This window comes from Temnothorax nylanderi, unplaced genomic scaffold, assembly GCF_030848795.1.
Source record: "Temnothorax nylanderi isolate EJ_2023f unplaced genomic scaffold, tnyl_v1.0 TNYL_tig0164_pilon, whole genome shotgun sequence".
NCBI classification, from domain to species: domain Eukaryota; kingdom Metazoa; phylum Arthropoda; class Insecta; order Hymenoptera; family Formicidae; genus Temnothorax; species Temnothorax nylanderi.
Genome location: NW_027249226.1, coordinates 259420 through 276400, shown reverse-complemented (window position 1 = coordinate 276400; position 16981 = coordinate 259420). Strand labels below are relative to the sequence as shown.

At 35.2% G+C, this 16981-nt stretch overlaps 4 protein-coding genes and 1 long non-coding RNA gene across 10 annotated transcripts; 3 read left to right on the top strand and 2 right to left on the bottom strand.

Annotated features, from left to right (window-relative positions):
* The first annotated feature begins 330 nt into the window (after positions 1 to 330).
* On the top strand, positions 331 to 4735 carry L(2)34fd (lethal (2) 34Fd). The gene is made up of 11 exons (XM_071715440.1): positions 331 to 641; positions 725 to 770; positions 1158 to 1372; positions 2101 to 2237; positions 2367 to 2576; positions 2655 to 2883; positions 3017 to 3436; positions 3561 to 3846; positions 3941 to 4181; positions 4397 to 4493; positions 4577 to 4735. Exons 1-11 carry the CDS (start codon positions 576 to 578, stop codon positions 4658 to 4660), a joined length of 2031 nt encoding a protein of 676 aa, XP_071571541.1. The 5' UTR covers positions 331 to 575; the 3' UTR covers positions 4661 to 4735.
* Positions 4736 to 4821: 86 nt separating this feature from the next.
* On the top strand, positions 4822 to 11110 carry LOC139777814 (uncharacterized). Of its 3 annotated transcripts, XM_071715445.1 has the most exons (8): positions 4822 to 4966; positions 5587 to 5703; positions 5842 to 6083; positions 6220 to 6591; positions 6694 to 6874; positions 7549 to 7764; positions 7838 to 8003; positions 10183 to 11110. In XM_071715445.1, the coding sequence occupies exons 1-8, from the start codon at positions 4958 to 4960 to the stop codon at positions 10200 to 10202; spliced, it is 1323 nt and encodes a 440-aa protein (XP_071571546.1). In that variant the 5' UTR covers positions 4822 to 4957; the 3' UTR covers positions 10203 to 11110. The 3 variants fall into 3 exon arrangements, with proteins under 3 accessions (XP_071571546.1, XP_071571545.1, XP_071571547.1); XM_071715444.1 differs by lacking the exon at positions 10183 to 11110 and having other exon boundaries at positions 7838 to 8340; XM_071715446.1 differs by lacking the exon at positions 10183 to 11110 and having other exon boundaries at positions 4880 to 4966; positions 5846 to 6083; positions 7838 to 8340.
* LOC139777820 (uncharacterized) lies at positions 6071 to 6821 on the bottom strand. Its single transcript, XR_011719438.1, has 2 exons — positions 6680 to 6821; positions 6071 to 6529 (listed from the first exon to the last, which is right to left on the bottom strand). It is a non-coding gene; the product is annotated as an uncharacterized lncRNA (long non-coding RNA).
* Sccro4 (DCN1-like protein SCCRO4) lies at positions 8424 to 14743 on the bottom strand. Of its 4 annotated transcripts, none has more exons than XM_071715452.1 (5): positions 14392 to 14743; positions 11305 to 11446; positions 10682 to 11048; positions 10365 to 10572; positions 8424 to 10264 (listed from the first exon to the last, which is right to left on the bottom strand). In XM_071715452.1, exons 2-5 carry the CDS (start codon positions 11433 to 11435, stop codon positions 10179 to 10181), a joined length of 792 nt encoding a protein of 263 aa, XP_071571553.1. In that variant the 5' UTR covers positions 11436 to 11446; positions 14392 to 14743; the 3' UTR covers positions 8424 to 10178. The 4 variants fall into 4 exon arrangements, with proteins under 4 accessions (XP_071571553.1, XP_071571552.1, XP_071571551.1 ...); XM_071715451.1 differs by lacking the exon at positions 14392 to 14743 and adding an exon at positions 13983 to 14232 and having other exon boundaries at positions 11323 to 11446; XM_071715450.1 differs by lacking the exon at positions 14392 to 14743 and adding an exon at positions 13983 to 14215.
* Positions 14744 to 15172: 429 nt separating this feature from the next.
* LOC139777808 (uncharacterized) lies at positions 15173 to 16582 on the top strand. The gene is made up of 3 exons (XM_071715434.1): positions 15173 to 15526; positions 15644 to 16107; positions 16189 to 16582. The coding sequence occupies exons 1-3, from the start codon at positions 15468 to 15470 to the stop codon at positions 16485 to 16487; spliced, it is 822 nt and encodes a 273-aa protein (XP_071571535.1). The 5' UTR covers positions 15173 to 15467; the 3' UTR covers positions 16488 to 16582.
* The last annotated feature ends 399 nt before the right edge of the window (positions 16583 to 16981 follow it).

Sequence of the window (16981 nt, the reverse complement as noted above, 5' to 3'; positions counted from 1 at the left end):
TTGGATGGAGCAAACCTTATTTACAGCAAAATAAAAATTAAGAAATCGCCATCTCGTTTTTTTATTTAAACTTAGGGAAAGAGTTACATATTTTATATTGTTTTTAAAACAAATTAGAAATGAAGAAGCTTTATTTAATAGAGGAGTTTATGTTTTCAATAGATGATTCGATTTCTGGAAATTAAATCAGTGGATCAGGGCTAAATGTAGGACGAGGACAGCCACGTAATGTTCTCTCTCTCTTTCTTGCGTTATAATGCAAAAGGTATTGTTTATTGTATAGTCTATATAAGCTCCATATGTAAATTAGAATTATTTACATTTATGTATTTTTTAATTAAATTGGTTGGTTCTAAAAGTAAGAGCCAATCACGTTCGACTGGTACTGAGCGGCTTGGTCTGCTGAACGCGCCCAATCACGAATTTTACAACCACGTGTCACGTGTATTCCATATTCCATCTCCATCAGCTCCACATTTATTTGCTTTCTATCTGTTTCTATCAGCGTATAGCTATGTGTGGATAAAGATTTTTAAAGGATTTTTTATATAATTTATCATCATATAAAAGTCAGGATGCAGGTCTCCGCACCGAATAACATAAAGATTTACAATCTTAGCGCTGGAAAATCTCTCCCCGAGGTAAAAGCTCCTCTACACATACAAGATCAAGTTGGGTTTTAGGTTAAGCGTAACATCTCAATGTGTATTCTTGTTCTTTACAGTGGTTATCGGAGCGAAAAAGAAGAAGTTTATCGAAGAAGAATGTCGGTAAGAATTATATATCGATTTATGAGAATAGTAAATACTCAGTTTACGGATGTGCATTTAGATTTTGACTAATGTAAGCTTGTTTTTTTAAACTGAATTGAAACTTTGCAATTAATTAGTTAATTATTTCTAACTTAAAATCATTTTTATTTTATTAATAATCACATCTTTCGTAATATTGAGAGACCATAATTTCTCGAATCTTTGCTTTTTTGTGAAAAAGAGTGTATATTTTTATATTTTTATCAGTATATTTTATATTTATATAATTTTTATTAAAATCTAAATAAAGGTCTGTGGGCAAAATATTTATGACTCTTGTTTTTTTCCAAATATATATTTAATGTTGATATTATATTAATATCTAATGCTATCATCTAATGTTAGATATACGACGACGTATCGAACTTATACAAGACTTTGACATGCCCGGCGTAAGCACGTCTATTAGGGTTTCTAAAGATGAGCAGTACATACTCGCAACGGGAATTTATAAACCACGTGTGAAATGTTTTGACGTACATAATTTGGCATTGAAATTTGAGAGATGTTTCGATTCTGAAGTAGTTACCTTTGAAACAATATCGGACGACTATAGCAAAGTAAGTACCATTGTTGAACAAAGATCTATAAAACAGTTTGTACAAGGTACATAGACTCACAAGAAAAGGCTCATAACTGAACTTCACCGATTTCGATGAAACAGATAGGATTTATAGAGAAAGTACAGAGAATGTAATGATATACCTCTATTTAGGTGCAGACAGTCAACCATTTTTGAAATATTTTAATAATAAATTTAGTAGCATCTTTAGAGTAGAGTGTTAATACACTCTAATGGATACTCACACACTTATGAGTATTTATGGGATAGTGAATATGGTAACCGCTTCATAATTTGTAGACTTTATATCATGACTGTTTATATTAGAATTTATATAATATACGTTTTTTATTTTAAAATTATATTTTAACAATAATTATTTTTGTTATAAAACATTATTATATAATAAAAAAAATTAATTAATTTCGGGGTTCCACTACATCAAAAATATACTCATATGTGAGTGTCCTAATAAATCCTACTATAAAGACGTTACTAAATTTATTATTAAAATATCTCGGAAACGGTTGACCATCTGCACACAAATAAGGGTATTATTATATTCAGAGGAACTTTCTTTATAAATCCTGTTATCGAAATCAATGGAGTTCAGTTTTCAGCCTTCCCTTGTCAGTCAATTATATGTCAATTATATTGTTAAAATAATGTGTATGGATCGACTGGAATCAGAAGAATTTTATTAATCTTATCGTGTTTTTTTTTTAGATAATATTTTTGCAATGCGATCGCAGCGTTGAATTTCACGCCGCTCATGGAAAATATTATAAGCTCAGAGTGCCAAACTTTGGGAGGGATCTGAAATATCACTATCCGTCATGCGATATTTTTATCGTAGGCGATAGGTCAGTTCTAAAAGTCTCAGATCGCACAGCTCATTTGCTATGATCATTATTCAAATAAATTTATATTAGAAAAATATGTACGTATATATCTAAAACCACAGAAAATTGTTATGACATGTGTTTTTGCAGTAATAAGATATACAGAATAAATCTTGAACGCGGCCAATTTTTGCAACCGTTCGAAACGGAAGGGACATCGTTAAATAAATGCGAGATAAATCCGTTGCATCATTTACTCACGGTCGGCACTCAAGAGGGAAAAATTGAAGCTTGGGATCCGAGAGTGAGGAATAGAGTGGGTATACTCGATTGCGCCTTGCACTGCATCACTCAAGAAAAGTAAGACATAAGAGCGGAATTTATACTTCTTATTGGATTCTATCTTCTAGATTTATACAATTAACTTTTTTCCATCAGTTTGAAGACAGTTCCTGCAATTACCGCCTTGAAATTTCAAGGAGGATTGAATTTGGGAGTTGGGACATCAACAGGACATGTATTTTTATATGATATAAGATCTAATAAACCGTTTTTAACTAAGGACCATATGTACGGATTACCGATCAAGTGCATAGATTTCCACCAAAAGATGGATCTCGTTTACTCTATGGATAGTTCTATTACGAAAATATGGGAAAGGGATAGCGTGAGTAAAATTTACTATTTCTGAAAGTTAAGCTTTATATATCGTATATATATATAGTCAAAATGTAATCTATAAAATAATATATTTTGTCCTACAAATTACAATCTCATGGAATTATTTTTTCTTTCTTCAGGGTAAACTTTACACTTCCATAGAGGCTCAACACAACTTCAATGATTTGTCTGTCATACCGAACAGCGGTATGCTACTGATGGCTAATGAAACTACGAAAATGCAAATTTATTACATCCCTAGTCTTGGCCCTGCCCCTTATTGGTGCAGTTTCCTCGACAATCTTACAGAGGAATTGGAAGAGCTGAATTATGACATCATCTACGATGATTACAAATTTGTAACCGATAAGGAATTGGACGAATTAGGTCTTTCGCATCTGAAGGGCACTAATCTATTGAGGGCTTATATGCACGGTTACTTTATGGATATGCGATTATACAGAAAAGCAAGAGATGTAATGAAACCGTTTGAATTCGAAGAATATAAGAAGAGGAGAATTCGCGATAAGATTAAAGAGGAGACCGTCAGCAGAGTACAGGTATCTTTCAATTTGATTTTATCATTAGTTAATATATCAAGTTCTATTTTTTATTGTATTTGTATATAATACTTAAAAAATTGACACTTTATTAATTTACTTTTTTTTCTTCCAATAAAAACAGGTGCAAAAGTTGCCAAGTGTAAATCAGGAGCTGGCATTGAAATTAATGGAGAATGCAAATGTTAATAACAAAAAGAAACAAACGTCTTCTAATCTGCTGAAAGACGAACGATTTAAAGCTCTCTTTAACAATCCTGATTTCCAAGTCGATAAAGACTCTGAGGAGTATTCTTTATTGAATCCTGTTATTTCTCAACTTGCTAAAAGTAAAGCTAAGAAATTGCAACAGCGGTTGGCGCAAGAAGAAGAAGAAGCTCAAAATAAACCTGATGAGGATGAGCCGAAAGGTAAAACGAAAAGATTTAAAGTAATGCTTTTCTTTCAGTGGACAAGTCTTTTGCATATATAAAAAAAATTCTCATATATATTTTTCTTTTAAAGACAATAGCTCAGATGAAAGTTTCGTTCATGATAGCTCTGACGACGATAGCTCAGACGATGAGAAACCGTGGGCTAAAGAAGTTCGAAAGAATTATCGGTTAATCAAGAAAAACGAAAGAGAGAAGGAACAGGAGAACGAGGATGACGATAATTTGATTGCGAGAAATGAACCGAGGATGAACGAGATTAAACGTGAGGTGAAATTCGAGGAAGGTGGGCCGGAAAGGAAAAAACGAAACAAGTAAATACTAATCTTACTTTGATTCTTTAAGAGCCACTAATTCCAATGTCTGTTAATTTTTAACCGACCATTAACTATCGAAATAGCCAACTCCTATTGGCTATTTTGAGAAGTTAATGGTCGGTAAGAAGTTAACAGATGTAGGAAATAGTGGCTCTAAGTATTACTCGTTTTGGATTTCGAATCATTTAAAATCGTGTTGTAATGTTCCATAGAGCAACGTTTGGCGAAAGATTGGAGAATGAAGAGACGCATAATATTAAAGTATCCGGTTCGCGCGGCAGTAGGGAGATGACTTTTGTTATTGGGAAGGTATATCCACTGACATTTAATTTGATTACAGATCAAAATGTACTTTATATTTATTGTCTTTTATTTGTTTTATTTTTTTATAGAAAAAACGCGCAGAAGTAAAACGTCGTAGAACAGAGTACAACGTGTTACGACCCGCAGGGAGTATTTTAAGGAAGAAACGTTAATTTACACATTTACAAATGTTAATTTATTAATACCTTTGTATTATAATATTGTAAATATAAAAATTTTTTTATTCACTTGTTGCTTTGCTCTATAATCCGCACCGTGTTCTTGCACAAATGCAACGATTTGCCTTAGCCGTGATGCACGCGGATATCTCTGAGCAAAGGTGAAATGTCATCTCGGAGCTGATATGATTTATATTCATATGTTAGGGTGAGCCACATGTCAAACTATTGATATAAATATTTTCTTCTGAAGTTCCGAAAGCAGTGTACTCCTTGGCCAAGGAGTTCCAAATGGCGTCGGTGAGTTACTATTATTTTAATTGATAAATCGACTTTTCCACAAATCCGGTTACAGCAGATTGTACAAGTCTTATTATTACAACTTTGCACGTTAGATGTTATATCAAATTGAAATATTGCTTTCTATTTTTCCTAATGTACCAACTTGTTAGCCTTGAAGTTTAATATTGAGTTATAGAATCTTGTTTGGATTTAGATATAAACAAGTATTAAGCAATCAAATTATCTTGCGAGTATTATCTTTAAGATATACTCGATATAATTATTTACCTATATAGAAGAGCGCAATATATACAAAATTGATTTCTCTGATCATAATTTATAATCTCTGACGTTATTGAATTAATATGGTAATTCTCTCATGATATTTTTATAAAGTTTATATTTTAATGTGTGTTTGCCTGTGTGTGTGTGTCCATTAATTTTAATAACTTAGAAGTACGATTGATACATACATATATACGTATATATATACGTGCATAATTATAGTATAATACATCTTTTCTCTAATTATAAGATATTTATTGAAATTAAAAAAATAAAATGTATATAAATAATCACTTTGTCTATATAACTTATACAATAACAAGACGAAATTAATGTAATAAAATTATTTGCAGATTGATTGTAATAATAAATCCAAAAATAATAAAGATCCACCTCAACAAAATTATGAAGAGTATACGGAGGTACCATCTATATTAACGAGTATAACGACAACTTTTCAAAGCACTGATGTAAGTTGATACATTGTAGTTAGAATAACAATTTTTAATAAACAACGGACAATTCGGCATCTTATTGTTTAGATTTTACAATACATAACATGGAGTTTTATGCAATCTCAAGTTAAAACCGATTTGTCTGTTGCGTAGCAAGTGGGTGAAATTACTGAGGATTATGAGAACTTCATTAGTACATCAGCTGTACTTCATTATTGTAAACATAAAATACTGAGGCCTTATCTGAGGCTATTGGGAGTAATGGGACTGAGACCAACTAGCAGCGATGACTCCGATCATTTTTTACGATGTTCCATTTTAGCAAATTTTCATACTGTGCAAGTTACTATATTTATGTGTATTGGATATATTTTACAATATATGGCTTGCTTCAGGTAATTTATTATCCTATTTTTACATGCGTTATGTATCATAAGAATAATAAAAAGTGGAAGATATAGAAGAAATTATTAACTTATATTTAATTTATGAGTGCTGTAATAAGATACACGCACTTGCCGTCGTTTTTAGGAGAGATCGAGGATTCTGTTACAAAATATTAGCCTTGGAAAAAAACGCGTTGGACGTCGGGGAACGGACGCAAGAACCGTCTTGCTATGGAAACGTGATATTCAGCTACTTAATTCCAAGTGTATTACATTTAGCAGCCTATTTGTACACAATATATCTATTTCGCGTCAAGGAAAACGAGCAGCTGCAGAATCTGATGGAGAGAGCGTTTCTGCTCTCTTCGAATCCGATAAATCGTGGTAATCAGAAGCGCCTTGTGCACATACTTTGGCTGTTCATAGCGTTGAGCATCGTATGGATGATTATGGCACTGGTTACAGTGAACATTCAGATGGCGGAAAGAAATATTGTATTTCAGTGGATGGAAAACAGGTAGCTACGCATTATAAACGCACGTGTAAACGTGCATGAGAATGGAAACTATTGCTTCGGGAGGACAAAAATAAATTAAAGTATTCACATTTTATCCCGTAGTCCGTATCAGGTGAAGATAATGTTGAAGGTATTCCTTATCGTCTGCACTTTATGGCACGACATGGTTCAGGGAACCATTATAACAAGCTACTGTCTGCAAGGACAGTTACTGATGTCGCATCTTTACTTTCTACGCGGCAAGTTGCTCCAACATATTCTACTGCCCATCGATTGGATGAGGGTCTGTGATCCATATGTTACAACAATCTTTTATTTTACATCTGAAAAGAGAAATAAATAAATATCAAAATTTTGAGGCCAACAGGAGTCGAAGACACAAATGTATGTGCGATAAAATGATTATATCTTTTTCTTTATGCATTATAATTGGAGGAGTCTCCAATTGGACTCCTTGTGCGCACAAGATTCCTCAGTGCTTTGAAACCGGCCTCGACCTGACGTTCTACATTATTGTAATGTCAAATATAATTCCTAATGTTTTACGTTCAACGAATTAAGCCCCTTGCACAATAAGCGATAGCGATAGCGATAGCGACAAAATTGCCGACAAAGGTATAGCTTTGTCGGCAACCTTGTCGCTGTCGCTATCGCTATCGCCTATTGTGCAAGAGGCTTTAATGTCCGCGTTATAGCCGTCGACTGAAGAATGAATCTTATTAAAAATCAAAACTGGTTTCAAAATATTGAGAAATCTTCTGCACAAGAAATTAAATTGAGGACTGGTAAGAAGTAAGCATAAAGGAAAAAAAACGATACTCATTTTATCATATTAGGCTCAACCTTGAATCGAATTTTGTAGTTGGTGTATAAATAAGCTGTTTATTATTTAATTTGCTCTAATTGTTCTTATTCGTTTATTCTATCAACAAATTTCCCTTTGTTTGTGGATTGCAGGACATCGATGAGTTCAAGAAGCTCCTGAAATACTTCAACGACGAATTAGGACCAGCTGTCTGCATTTACACTATAGTCAATCTGTCCTGGGCGGCTGCGGGTCTCGTGTGGTTGTTTCAATACTACGTCAACGACGGGGATAACAATCCTGTTACGTATATCAACGTAATAAACGTTATATTGTGGATTCTGATTTCGGTCGCTCCATTTATACAGGTATATCATCGTCGCGTCGTCGTGTCGCATCATTTCTCTTGCCGATTGATTCATTAATATATCTTCCTTTCAGGCTGCTCGTTTAACGAATGCCTGCTCCACGATCCGGGCTGTAGGACATGAGATACGTATACGGCCATTCGTATATCAAACCACTCCGGGTGAGGATCTCGATAGCATATTGTTGTATACGTCCTCGTTAAAGATGTGCGCCAGGCTGTTCAGGATACCTATCAAGGGTAGATATTTATGTCTTTTCTTAACTATTGGCAGTATTTCTATTCTCACTTTAGGGCAGTGTCGGTTTTCCTCATGATTATAGTAGTACTTTAGTCAAGGCTGTGCTGCATAAATGCGTCGAGCATTTTTTTTTTTTTTAGTATACGATAGTTTCGTACAATCGTTTACGTATAAAATGTATTAGCTATAGCCATATTAAGTTATTTAAGTTCGACCTTTTTTTTACGTTTATGGTATAGGCAATGTATAGATAATTGTAGCGCATCAAAAAATGCGCGATACATTATTAAAGATTCAAGCGAGAAAATTTTGTTAATAAAGACTCTTACGCAGCTATATGCGCTTCTGTTTATATCTCTATAATGACGTTTCATATGTAATGTTTTAATAAAAAACGACAGTCGAGAATGATAGCTGAATGATATTGAAAAAGGTATTTTATTCGCTTCTTATTATCATCCAATACATTACACTCTCCAGTAATGGCAGTAATATTGCAACATCCTGTAATTATAATTCGCATTGTTAACTTACTTGCCAACTATGTAAACCTACAAATGTTCAATAAACATTTTATACAGAAATTCTATGTTTATTGCGTTTAGAAGCTATAGGTATAAATGCAAAAATCACCATTGTTAATATAATACTAATTACATCCTTCATAGCAGAGAAATAAATATGCGAAAAAATATGCAGGTATTTACTTTAATAATTGAAGAAATGTACAGATTGATATTGTCGAGTTCGTTACGTTTTTTTTTTTTTTTTTTTATTAAATTGATTTACGGAACGACTTCGGTGACGTATAAGTTTAAAAGTTTTGTAAATTTATTGAATAAAAATGGTTAGCACTTTATCAAATTAATATATTTTACATATAGTTGTCTTATATAATTATACCATATACACACGAGTTTCAAAAACTTCGCAAAAATTCTTGGCGATGTTCTAAGGTATCACATCTCGATGTTCAAAATTCGAGATGCGAGAAACGATCATAGAAATTATAAATAAGATAACGATTGATTTCAACACACAGATTGTTAAGATTACTGAACCAGACAATGATATCAAAGACGTATTAATAGGGAGGCTTCTATAAATAAATAATTATGAAACAGGTCTTCTTTTGACAGTGCATTTTGCGTCCTTATTAATAAAGCATAGTCTGTGATATCAATAAATTTGAAAGATATCGGGAAATAGATATACTTAATAAATATTGTTTTAATAAGAGAGTTCGTTATTCTAATATACATCCATAATTTTAGCATTTACAGGAATTTCTTAATTTTGACTAAATAGCGCATGATATTGACACTTTTTATGGTACTGCCTTTAGAGTATTAAACGTTGTAGTAGCACCTGCATAGTGTTTCACCTCACCAATGAGTCTACTTAGTGATATTCGTGTAATTTTTTTAATGTCTCGCATTGACAATATTATACATACCTAAATTTTGTAAAAAAAGCCGTTACAATAAGATTTACAATGGACGAAGTAAGGGATAACACGGTAAGTATCAACAAAATTTGTCTCGAAAGTTGTAAATTGTGTAAATCCCAAGTTCACAGATGCACTTTCTCGATATTAACTCAGTGATGTGGAATGTGAAAGTTATACATGACTCTTGATCAATTTATTCAGATAACGTATCTAACAACGTATCAAGATATACGTAGTGAGACCGTTTGATCTGCAATTACACAAAAACGTACAGTCTACAATCACTGGAAGTCAATAGCAATTATCGTTTTATTCAATTTGAAAAATGTATTATCAGTTCAACTCACTTATCCACGAATTTGATATCCCAAATTATTTTTATAAATTGCACAAGTAAATATTATATCAAAATAGTTTTATTTCTAATCACAAGAGTTTCCGCGGCGAACCCTGGATTAATTGCAAGTGACGATAAGTAAAACAATGAATCAAATGAAAATTTTCAGCCAGATCTATATAGGAAGATACTGTGAATTATATTAAGATAAGCTACTTACAATACATCACTATCATTTAATCATATAAAAAAAAATAGTATGAATGATGGTAATTGAAATATTGCGAGATTATGATATTTATAAACAGAGAAATTTCGTTAATTACAGAATATTATGATAAAAAGAAACGAATTGTTCTTAGTTCAATGGACTATTCTTATGATGTTTCAGCTGCCTCTAGCTTCTGTTGAGGACGATCCCTCACCTCGTTGAATTTTTAACCACTCGACAAATTCGTCAAGCATTACTGGCCCTATAAAAGGATCGTATGTTAAGTACAATACTATGTATGTAAACTAATCTACTACGTTTTTCATTAGAATCAATATAAACGTTTCCTCCTGTGCACTTACACGCTCCGTCTAAATCATAATTAGATAAGTCATGATTGATTGTACGTGAAAATTCTAATATGTTGCACCATTGATCTTTATTGATCACTTTGTACTTTGATTGATCTAGGAACTGAGCAAACTGCGTAAACAATGGCCAATGTTTTCCCAAAAGCAGTTGTAACATTACTCTTGCCGTTTCCATGTCCATGCTACGCTGATCTTTGTCCTGTAAGTTTAAGCGAAATCATCAGAGGCTATAGATAAAAGCGTTTTGATGTCTACACCCATGTACGTGTATATCCGAACACTGTTAATACAGATAACGTCGCACATACTCTAGCGAAATCGTAAGCATATCTGTAGATTCCCTTAAATGTATATGCGTCGTTTAATTGATTCCTTAGGTACTCGAGCTTCTGTTGTATTTTACTAATCGAGTCGCACTGCAGCTCCGAGAATCCTTTAAGCCATTCGCTCAGTGTGAAGAAGCCCATTTGACGGGCGTTCATCCTGTATGCGAGAACGAGCATCACTACATTTTCAGGTTCTACACCGATATCCTCACAAAACTTTTCCATTCCTTCGGGTCCGAGAGTGTCCGCGTCATCTGGTGAGGTGTATTCCCTGAACCAGGTGATGCAACGTTTTTGGGAAAATGTTGACGCATTGGATATATCGTCAGATTTTGTATATCGTCTGGCACTGCAACAATATTATTCGTTTATTGAAAACAAAATAAAAACTTCTTTTATTTAACTCAATAATGGATTAATAATATATACGTGACAATTAAGAAAGTACTGTATTAAAAAGACACTGGATACAGTCCAAGTTAAGATGGCCTTTAAAATTATTAATTTTTCTTATTTTATAACGTAATGATAGAATATTGTTAGACATAATTCAACAAATATCAGTATATATTTATATACTGTTATTATAAAATATGGTTTCAAACCTAGAGGTATGTCTTAACCGTTTTGAAGGATGCCTAGGTAAACTTTCTTCATGTGCACCAGATACTGACATATCAATGGGAGTATGATTGTGGTTTGTGCTGGAAGGTCCTCTTCGCTTGCTACGTGGCATCCCTCTGTTCACTAGAATAAAAATTTTTACTCAAGCCATGTTCCTCTCTTAAATTAACGCTTAAGAAACGCTTAGCTTCATTGTTTCCATTGTAAATATCTCTTGATGATAATATATCCGTTTTTAAAGTATAATACATTATCTTTACAACAAAATTATCTTTATATATATATATATAATTTTGTTGTATGTATTAAAAAATATAGCTCATTTGCTACATTACAACAATAGCACAACTTAAAAACGGTTATCTTTGAATTGTTTACTCAAAAGAATGGTGAGAACTTAATACATTGAATCAAAAACTAATATATAGCTAGATACTTTTATTCCTCTATCTACAATCACCTATTACATCAAAATCGCATTTAAAAATAATATTACAAAATTTTAGTGATTTAAAATATTCAACTCATTTTCTAGAAAACTTGGTTTTTTTTTAGTTATGTTATTGTTGCAGGAAATGACCAATATATAGATACTTAAAATATATTCATTTTACATACAGAGTGTCCCATAATTCGAGGTCCATACATTAAGGACGTATTATTGAAGTCATTTAGAAGTTATTTAGAGTTGAAAATGTTTAATAAACATATGTCTGTAAATGCTTCCTAACAGAACTACAACCATTGAAAGTTGATGTGAATATTTGAGAAAGGAAAGAAAAAATACATTTAATTTAACTTATATATTTACAAATGTATTATAAATTCTGTTCAAAATTATCTTCTGCAGATTCAATACAAAGTCTTGCCCTGCGTAAAAGTGATCTAACAGCTCGCTCCACCATGCCAGGAGAATTTCTTACTTGCGTTGCTGCATCCATAATTCTGTTCACAAGTTCATCCCTATTGCGAGATTGTTCTGCATAAACTATTGACTTCATATGCCCTCAAAGAAAGTAGTCTGGAGGTATTTATTTGAAAATGTTTCAAATATTCACATCAACTTTCAATGATTGTAGGAAGCATAATGTATGGACATCGAATCATGGGACACCCTATATACATAGGTATATAATAGATATATATAAAATATATATAATATACTTTTTTAAACAATAAATAAATTGTGTGTAATATACCAGCAGTAAATGTGATTAAAAATTGGCAAATTATTATCAAACATGTCTGCATTAAGCTCATGTTTCAACAATACTTGCTGATACAACTTGACAGTAAAATAATAGAATGGAATCTACGTTTCATAGATTCTGCTTGGTTTCTGTCGGAAAATGTCAAACTGTGTAGCAAGTATGTCAAAGTTTGATTTCTACCATCATATTTTATCAGCAAAACTTCTAAAACCATCATATATGAGAAACTTTACTGTGTGTTTCAACTATTGAACACAGTATTATTTGTTTTTAATCATTTTCAAAGGAAAAATTCCATTTAGAGAATAGAATAGAAGGAAGAATAGAGAATTTTATTGGCACCACTATTGTTTTTCTTAGGAAGGTAGTGCTTCCAAACTTTTGAACAGTAGTGTGTGTGTGTGTGTGTGTGTGTGTGTGTGTGTGTGTGTGTGCGTGTGTGCGCGCGTGTGTGTATGGTATGTAGACAGGATAATATAACATAATACATAGGCCTGTTCTTTTTAGCTGAACTTCTTGCACGGTTCAGCTTTCCTCTTTTCCTTTTCACGTTGGACAGAAAAAAAAGAAAAGATGAGCTGTGCAAGAAGTTCAGCTAAAAAGAATAGGCCTTATGTAGATTTACTCGCTAAAAAATCAACTGTTTAAAAATACTCGTAGAGTGACGTAGAGCATTAAACGCGACTTACGCTAGGCGAAGGAAACGCCGAGGGAGGGACGCGTTAAAAGGAAAACGAGATGACATTGAGAATAATGTAATCTCATCGTAGTGCAAATGATTGTATGCGCGTAATGCGCGCATACGATTAAACGAGAGTATGTACATATATCTCGCAAATAATACGCGCTATTTCCGGAAAGTCGATGCCCATGTTACCGATAAGCGCACGTGACGAGAGACGTCGACTTTTCCGAGGGAGCGATAAAGCGTGAAATAATGGGAAAAAATGCGAAAGAGAGATCGACATATAATTAATACGCAGGGAGCGCAGGGCTGGCGGGGTGCAGCGCGAGACGCGAGAGCGTGCATCTCTCGTGCGAGCGAGACAAATTTTTAATATTCTTACCACGAGCGACAAGAACGCTCGTTATCAAACGGGTTAGACGGAAATCTCGAAGCCGAATACCGAGGTCGAGGGCGGTCGAAGGAACAACGTAACTGAATTTTTTTTCGTCGTTAAACTGACATCTCTCTTTCTCTTTCTCTGCTATGCGCCTGAGACAGAGAAAGAGAGAGAGAGAGAGAGAGAGAGAGAGAGAGAGAGAGAGAGAGGAGAGAGAGAGAGAGAGAGAGAGAGAGAGAGAGAGAGAGAGAGAGAGAGAGAGAGAGAGAGAGGGAGGGGGGGGGGGGAGAAAGAGATCGCGCGAACAAGTTATCGCGATTATGCGAGGTTAGGGCCGACAATTAAATTGACGTATCACGCAATCGGTCGGTCTCGCAATTCCACCTGGAGAAGATTCGGCGTGACGGCGGAATCGAGGAAAGAGATTCATGCGCGTCGCTCCGCTCGCGCTCGCTCGACCAAGATCGCGAGAGACGCGGAGCGTTGATAAAGCTCGCCGAATATACGCGAACGGTAACGGCCCTCGCACTTGGAGCAGTTGGAGCGAGCGTGCGTACGTATATACGTGCAAGTCGCGTGAGTCACGTCGTAATATTAGCCGCGAGCGGCGCGGCGCGAGCTCTTCGTCTCTCGCGGAACGTCTCGGCGCGGCGGCTTGGTCGCTCCTACGAGTCCTACGACCTACGAGTGACGATTGCCGTCGATTGCACGAAGTCGGATGTCGCGAGGGCGAGGTATCCCACGGGACTCACACTAACTCACAGGCATCCCGTCGTCCCCTCGGTCCCCTTACCTTTTTCCGCGAATCGCTAGAAAAACTCGTTTTCTTCCCGGGGAACTGGGAAGTTATCACTCTCCGTCGTGTCACTCCTCACTCTGTCAGCAAGACACCATGCGTCGAGATCATCGAGTTTTTACGTCCACGGACTGCCGCGGGGCGTGCGAACAGTATCGATCATAGTGCCATCGACAGTGTATACGTCCGATCGATCGGTTAATTTATATAAATCCGGTATCTCGATATTGTACCCAAAATACCGCACGGTCAGAGATCCTCTTGCAGAACCTACGGCCCGTTTTATTTCGTTTTAATACCGTTTTCACAGACGGCACGGCAATACGGCATGCCTTTCCCCCACCCTCCTCCCTTGACAGGGATGCCACAACGCGCCAAGCGCCAATGCTTTCTCACTATAGTCACTAGAGTCCTAAATAATCAGAGAGGCGCATTCTGCGTCTCGCTTGCTGATTGGCTGACCGCGCGACCGCGCCACTAATCCCAACCAAGAGTTTTGGGCCCGCAGCTGCCCGCGGTCATTCGGTCGCACGTTTTGACAATTTTTCCATGCCAGTTCGGCCTCCTTAATCCCCGGATACACACTTTTTCGTAACAGTAACAGTAAAGTTTCGACCAATCGCGTTGCTCGATTCGGGAACGTACGGCCGTACGTTCCCGATTCAAGCAACGCGATTGGTCGAAACTTTACTGTTACTGTTACGAAAAAGTGTGTGTCCACTGTCCGGGCCCCGGGCCCTTATCTCTATTCTTCATGGTCTTATTACTTATAGCGTTTTTTCTTGGCTGCACTATCGCCCACTAGTGCAACACTAGTGGGCGGTAATGCAGCCAAGAAGAAACGCTTTTATTTGCCGTTCGGAAACTACTTGCACCCTCCTGCCCCCACTGCACCGTGGCCAATAACTTCCAATCGCTCGCAATGCGCATGCGCCAATATCGTCATTGCTATGGTTACCGTTGGGGTTGGGGAAGAGATTATGATGTTGACCACGTTGACGCTTCGATGTCATCGAACGCAAGTGATAAGTGAACAAATTTATTAGAAAAAAAGTTATAGCTTAATTTAAAGAATGCCAAATCCATATTGCCTGTTATGTGGGAACCGAGATAAATCGGTTTCCTATTATACGTAAGTAAATATATATAATATTTTGTACACACAATGAATTATATGATAAAATTTAGGTTAGTTTTTTTGTACGATATTTGTTCATATTGCAAATTTAATTTTATTTATTTTCAATAGATTTCCGAAAAACGAGAAGTCTCGTAAGAAGTGGCTAACTTTTTGTGGCATTGATGAACGAGTTTTGAACACAGCTACTAAACTGTGTTCGAATCATTTTCAAAAAGACGATATAATCCACAAAGCTAATAAGGGTACGATTGTTAAGCCCAATGCTGTGCCATCTATTATCAGAAAGAAGAAATTGCGTCAACATTCGGATTTAATCGTGCGCGAAGATTGTCTGAAAAAATTGCAAGGTTGCCACGATGAAACTATTGACGACAAAAGTTTTGACGATGTAGATGTCAAGAATGTTAACTTGGATGATGGAACTGTTATTGATAAAATCGTTTATGACAAAATCGTTGACATAAGTTTTGATAAGGTAGACGTTGACAATGCCACCTTCGATAATAGAACTGTGGACAAGGGAAACTTCGAGTTTGTATCTGTCGACGAAGATCCCACTATATCATTAGAAGGTAAACGTTACTGTATTTTTATGTCTTTGATTAAAATATATTGTAATCAATAAATTAATTAACGATTGCTCACTCTTATAGAAACTTGTGCAATAGTAAATCGTGCATCTACACTGCCGAGTTGTGAAACTATTCAATGCTTCCAAACACCTGTCAAAGCTGCACGTACTCTTCGGTACATTGGTGACATTAGAATTTCAGATCTTGATACACCTAAGAAAGCTGAAAGAGCTTTAGAGTTAGCAAAACGAATCATAGCAAAACAACAAAGAAAAATTAAAACTTTACAGCAAGCTCGAAACAGATTGACTAATCGCATAACGTTGTTGAAAGGACTTATAAAACATTTGAAGCAGAAAGCTGTCGGAAACGACTGCTGACAATTTATGGTAATTTAAAATATATGTATAATGGTGATAATTATACTAGATTATAATTAAATTAAATATTAAATATAATTAAAGATTATAATTAATTATACTATATAGAATTTATTTACTTCAGCATTTACAGCCAAGAAGGGACTTAATTTACATTTTTTTTCTTAACCTCACTCATCCATCCACCTTACAAGAGAGAAAGATGTATAAAGCTAACCAAGAAATCCTAGCCGACCTAGCCATAAGTGTTCGTCAAACCTAGAGCTCAGAATACCCTGTAGGTATCCGGGGATCCATCCACTCGCCCGTTACTTGGTGTATACAGATCTGGACAAGTTCCGCGGGTATCCAGACATAATTCGAGTTAGGTACTCATACGATATGGGTACTCGAATTATCGGTCTAGATCCATATATACAACGGGCAAGCGGGCGGGTACCCGGATACCCGGTTCTTTTTCCGAGCTCTAATATTTATTTAACAATCTAAATAAA